Raw genomic sequence first — 6,000 nt, forward strand, 5'->3', positions numbered from 1 at the left:
GGCAAGACAATTTTTGAAATAAAGTATAGTAATCCGCGATGTTATAAGGTCCGCCGATTACGAGCTGATCAAAGTATAGGCCTATATTATAGTTGCAATTATCCCACAACCTTGGCGAAAAATGTTGCCACACCTGAGCGTTATAATTGGCCAACACCCTGCCCCGCTCCCCTATTGCAATGTTGATTTGGACAAAATCGTCATCATTTCTACATTACAGTATCCCAACATTGAAAAATGGGGGTGGGGGGGGGGGGGGGGGAAGGGGCGAGTGTAAGCTGAATGTACATTTGCAACTATTATACAAAATAATACGGAACTATCACATATTTGGCTCCGATTGCGTGCTTTTAACACCAGAACGTGCGTGGCAACGAATTTCCGCCAAGGTTGCAGATAATTCTTGATTTGTTCTTACAGAGCCAATTGACCATCATTGGTGGATATGGTCGTGAAACATAATTTTGGCATCATCAGTAAATAATGCAATTTGGGTATCAGTTGGGACACATGGGGGATATCATTATAAGGGGCTGTGCAACAATTCCTCGTCAAAAATGGCTCATCCCCCCTCGGCCCGCCAAAAATTGCTTCACCCCCCCCCCCTCCCTTCTCAGCCCGCCAAAAAATATTTGCCCCCCCCCCCCTTTACACATGCCAAATTTGTGGGTTCCTAATTTGCAAACCTTAAATGTTCTAGATATAATGTATGATGCGAGCGTGTTATTTGAAAGGTGCACCGTAAATGTGTGCCAAAATTGCTTACCCCCCCCCCCTCGGCTTGCCAAAAAAATTTGCCCCCTCAATTTTACCCTCCCCCAGGGCTCATAATTATTGCACCGTCCCTAATGCGCACAAAACGTATGTGCACTCAAAACAAAAGCTATATCCTAAAAACACTCAATTTAATTACAATCATGTTCTGCGTATATATTTTACACCTCATTCGGCACAATGCAACTTTATTCCCACAAGTTATAACCATACAAAAATATACAATTCCAATCTAAAGCATAATTATATATGTCTCAATAAAAAAAATAGGAACTTAACTTAAAATATCGGCAGTAAAAGTTTCTTATTGATTCTAAAAAACCATAGAGTGTCTTCTTTAAAATGGTGCAATTTCATCAAAATCCGTGAGATAATCGGGATTGTACAAATAGCATAAATAGACTCATTTTATTATAAGTTAAGTCCCCCACTTCCCCAAATATAATACAAATAGTGAAATACGAAATTAAAATTACATAATTCGAATGTGACCAGCACATCGATAATAAAAATACACAAGAAAGGCGGCCAATAACATGATAAAGAATGAATTGACCTCGGCTCTAACGCGCATTGTCAGACGATGTTTTTTCATTATAACTAGGAATAAAATAAATTCATCTTAATATGAAACAAAGGAATGTGATCTTATAGTCCCCCTGTTTACAGACCATTGAAAGACTCGACCTCCGCTCGACATTCAACAATAGAGCGACAATAGGTTTAACCTGTATATATTCAGAGCTGCAACGCTACTCTATTAGCGATTGGATTTTAGCCATGTTAGCCAATGATTGGTTTTTAACCAACGTGACCAATCGCTCACCGAAAGCGGAGTACAAGTACTAGTATAAGCTTATATTGTAATAGAAGCTACTCCTTGCGGCTGGCGGGCAGTTTATAAAGACACGTGCTTGATCAGTTGATGGCTATACAGAATAATTCTTTACCTGGCGCGGACGATGTGCTACAAAGGTTTGAGATCATTTTAATGACTAAATACTAGTATTTAAAGTTGGTGTTAATATAAGGACTGCAGTTGAGAACGGCTAATTATTGTTTTGCAAACCCGTGGAGTGCTCACCTTCAAAAGCACTATTCATTGCGGACATATTTGTACCATCTGTACCGAAATGATCACCAGATTCAACGTGTTCAGGTGGGGTATCAAAGAGACCATTAACTGGCTCGCCGGCGCGTATCGAGTAACGAAACAAATGCTGTTTGATTGCTTGCCTGAAGTTCTTATTGGTCAGGGCGTACAAGATGGGGTTGAGACAAGAATTGGCAAAAGCCAAAACGACAAATGCTCTGTATAGATTACCGTACAGGTATTCAAATGGCACTAAGCCGAGATTGAAGGCAAGAAAGGCAAATTGATCCGGAGACCAACAGATGATGAAGCTGATTATCACAGATAGTAACATGTAGATAACACGTTGCCGGGCTTGAAGTAAGGCATTATTTCCGCTCTTTTGGTTGATCTTTGTGCCAGTAAAAACCTGGGCACGTATCTTCAGGAGTTGTATCGATCGAATGTTTGCTGCGAGCATCACAATAACAGGTACAAGATACTCAAGGATGAAAGTCGAAACGCCGATGAATATCTGAAATCTTTGACCACCAAAATCCACGAAGCAGGCACCTGTTACATTGTCAAGATGAGTGACGTAAGTCGCGAAAGTATTAAAGGCAAACGCAAACATCCAGATGATTACGATAATGAATCTTGTTACTTTCACAGAGAATAGCCTCTTGTATCGTATTGGTTGAGCTATAGCAACATAACGCTCTATTGCAAGAACGGTAAGACTAAAAACTGAAGCAACAATTGATGTCCACAACAAAAGCGATGAATGTACCACTTTGCAGTAGAAATGACCTCCGAAGTTGTCAGGAACGTAAGACAGAGTTGGAATCGGAATGATGCAAATTGATGTAATGATATCAGCAACTGCCAAAGCTGCGATGAATCTGTTCGTAGCGCTCGTCGTCAGTTTGCGAGTGTGAAGATACACATGTATGACAATGGAGTTTCCTATGATGCCGACGATGGCAAGGATGAGTTGGACAATTAGCCGCCAATCCCATGGCACTGGTACCAAAAAGATATCGGGAGCAGCCGTTGCATTCTTGTCCATTGACTCGTTGAGGTTTACAGATGACATTTCTAAATGTCTTAGTAACTGATGAAGATGGGGAAGAATCCGAACGATATTTTCCTTGGAGAATTCCTATAATGAAATAAATAAGTAAAACAATAGATCATGTAGATAATTAACGTGTCGCTGCTAGCCATTGTTACTATGCCATGCTGATATAGAAGGTGGAATGCAATTATTAGCAACGTTGCAAAACTTCGAAGACCAAGAGGGGACATCAAAATATATCGCATACGTCTATATAAATAAAAGGAAGTCGCTAAATCTTGTCCAGAAGCAGGCTCCGAGATGCTTTCACTTTCAGCTCTGATTTTTTCGTAGATCGATCGGGTACATATTGCCATTAAACCATTTGACGTTCATTTTTGCAAAACTATTCAATCACTATGGAAATAACAAACAAATTGGTCGGTTGCTAGGCCGTTGAGGTCAATAACCTTATGGGCATGACAGCAAACGCGTCAAATGCAAGCGGTGTCCGACACGCGCGGTAAGTGGTGAGTCACGCACCTGCGCGTACGCGTCATTCGCGCATGGCGGCGCATGGTATAGACGCACTTAATGTTGGCTTACCGCGCGTAGCATGTGTATGTGACTGACTGCTTCTCTGAGACAGTGGCGGATCCAGGAATTGGGAGGGGGGCACACTCGAAGTTTTTGCCGCCACCTTTTTGAATGCCACGAAGCACCATTGTGTCGCGCGCCGTGCAGCCGGCTGTGTCCCCTCAGAATTGGAAACTTGGTCAAAGCAAAGGCCTTGAAGCCATTTCGGGGGATCATTGGGTGTAGGCCTATGCTGATGAAAAGGGGGGTCATTGGGTGACAGATTTGCAGAAAAGTCCACTTTTCAGAGGGAATGTTAAAATGTAGCAAACAGAGTCGTTCAACTGTTCAGTATAGCCCGAAAAGATTAAATGTTAGGGGCGTGGGTGAGCCCACTTCAGTTTTATACCATTATAACCCGAAATTGAAACGTTTTCTAGCAACCTCTTCTAACATTAATGTTTTATGTTTGTTGGGATAAAGTTAAAATCAACCATTTAGTCACGAGCTGTTTCAAAAAAGAAATCTGAGGGATTGAGTGAGTAACAACATTAACACAGGTATGGATATTCACTTAAAGTTTAGCTTTTTTAATATGACAGGAGCTAACTAACATTATGATTATCAAGCTACGCTAACATGATCACTTACTATACTGTATGAATAATCTACACCAAGACACCATGATTATCATCACCGTTTACCATGTTTACTAACCACTCCCGTTTACTAACCGCTCCCGTTTACTCAACTAGCGGGGACCCGCGCGAAGCGCGGGTCTCCCGCTAGTACATAATAATTCACCAGCGAAGTGGTTACATAACTCCTTGATAACTGGATCACGCACCTTTGAATTGGTAGTACTGACATGCCATAGCCTTTGTCTTGCGATCATTTCGATCGTGGTGCAGAACTCAAAAGCGTGATCCCATTGGCATAGTGATAATCGGATTACACGTAACACTCCGCTGGCGAATATCACGTCCGTACGTAATAAAGTATTACGTGTATGTAATATCACGTACGTCAATAATATCACGTATACGTACGTAAAATGAAGTATCACGTTGTACACGTGCGCGGTATACGCAAAGTAGAGCCATAAACAGATCCTGCAAAAAGATCCAGGGAATAGAGTCTTTTTGGTATTAATTGTCCTGTCCGTTACTTTTTATTACGTAAAACGTTATGTTTTGGACCGAAGGGGACAAATGCAAAATGTTGCTTAAAACAGAACACACATTCATTTGGGGCTAAAATAGTCTGAAATTGAGAAACAAAATTGCGCGAGCGCAAAACAACTTAACTCCGAGTAAAACAGAAGCCAAATCCCCTTCCTAAAGTTTAATGCTTCCGCTGCCACTGCCCTCACCTGTATTACTAGACACCTTTCGGTAATAACTGCTGTTGCGAGAGAACTCCTTGAAAATATAAATAATCACTATACCACTTTAATCTGAAACAGTATACCAATTTGAGACGACTGGTTTGAATAAAGATCGCCGTACTTTTGCGAAGCGTAATGAATATACGCATAAACAAGAACACGGAAACAGTATGCAATAATATTGTTGGTAATATTGCTTAAATAAATAAAGGGAATTATTACACCACATACTCGTAGGCAAATCACCCACTTTATCTGGTGAATCGTAAACGACAAAGCTTCCAGGTATGCGGCATGACACCAAAATAGATAGTTTATTTCACCGTTGAATTCCCCCAAATTCATTACAACAGCCTCCTGCACCCCCATTAATCAAACTTCGGTGTAATATTAAACCAAATACTTTGCGCATGTACGATATTGTTCATGGTGTATACCTGTTGCAGCCAATCTGCCTGGTAACGTTGCCACATAAGTTAATAATACATAATTATTAACGTAAACGTTCGGAAAATTTTGCTTGATTCGCAACTCCCTCCCCGTTAGAAGAAGCTCAATATGCTACTATCGCATCTCAACGTTACACAACGTACAGCCTTAATGTGGTAAAGCTACGTTAGAATCAGCTGTTTAAGCAGAATAAGGGAAGAAACCAGAGGATTTTTTTTATGTTTTCACAAAAAATTGGGGGTAAAAAAATAGTATTGTTGTATTTTTTTCCCCAAAAAACTAAAGATTTAAACAAAAATCTGAGGTCACCATGGCACTACTTGAGTCATTTCCTTCCCAAAATATGATAGTTTTATATACTTTGGACAAAAAATTCAGAAATAATGATGCTCGAAAAGGTCCATGTTCTCTCCCATTACTCTGTCCTTAATATAAAAGATGTTACTGTTTCATGTATTTACACAACTTACAGCCTTATTGAGGTAAATTACCTTTAGAATCAGCTTTTTGATACACAGAAATCAAGTTTGTTTGGAAAAGAGCTTCTTACCTGCCAAAAGACCGTGTACATAAACTAGTACTGAATCTGGAAAGGTGACGGTGTTTCCTGTACCACAACTTGTATACAATAACTGCAAAATTATTGTTGCATGCGAACTATTGATATAATACAATAAATATAGC

General features: G+C 40.2%; 1 protein-coding gene across 2 annotated transcripts; it reads right to left on the reverse strand.

Annotated features, from left to right (window-relative positions):
• Nucleotides 1-871: 871 nt before the first annotated feature.
• LOC140153360 (galanin receptor 2a-like) lies at nt 872-6,000 on the reverse strand. Of its 2 annotated transcripts, none has more exons than XM_072176091.1 (2): nt 5,867-6,000; nt 872-3,008 (listed from the first exon to the last, which is right to left on the reverse strand). In XM_072176091.1, exons 1-2 carry the CDS (start codon nt 5,885-5,887, stop codon nt 1,824-1,826), a joined length of 1,206 nt encoding a protein of 401 aa, XP_072032192.1. In that variant the 5' UTR covers nt 5,888-6,000; the 3' UTR covers nt 872-1,823. The 2 variants fall into 2 exon arrangements, with proteins under 2 accessions (XP_072032192.1, XP_072032193.1); XM_072176092.1 differs by lacking the exon at nt 5,867-6,000 and adding an exon at nt 4,852-4,996 and having other exon boundaries at nt 873-3,008.

Source organism: Amphiura filiformis, chromosome 5, assembly GCF_039555335.1.
Source record: "Amphiura filiformis chromosome 5, Afil_fr2py, whole genome shotgun sequence".
NCBI classification, from domain to species: Eukaryota; Metazoa; Echinodermata; class Ophiuroidea; order Amphilepidida; family Amphiuridae; genus Amphiura; species Amphiura filiformis.

What these genes read in the sequence shown, in the direction of transcription:
- LOC140153360 (XM_072176091.1), bottom strand. Translation starts at nt 5,887, where the DNA reads ATGTACACGGTCTTTTGGCAG. An exon ending in TGTACACGGTCTTTTGGCAG is followed by an intron (nt 3,009 to 5,866) that starts GTAAGAAGCTCT and finishes ATTTCATTATAG; the next exon opens with GAATTCTCCAAGGAAAATAT.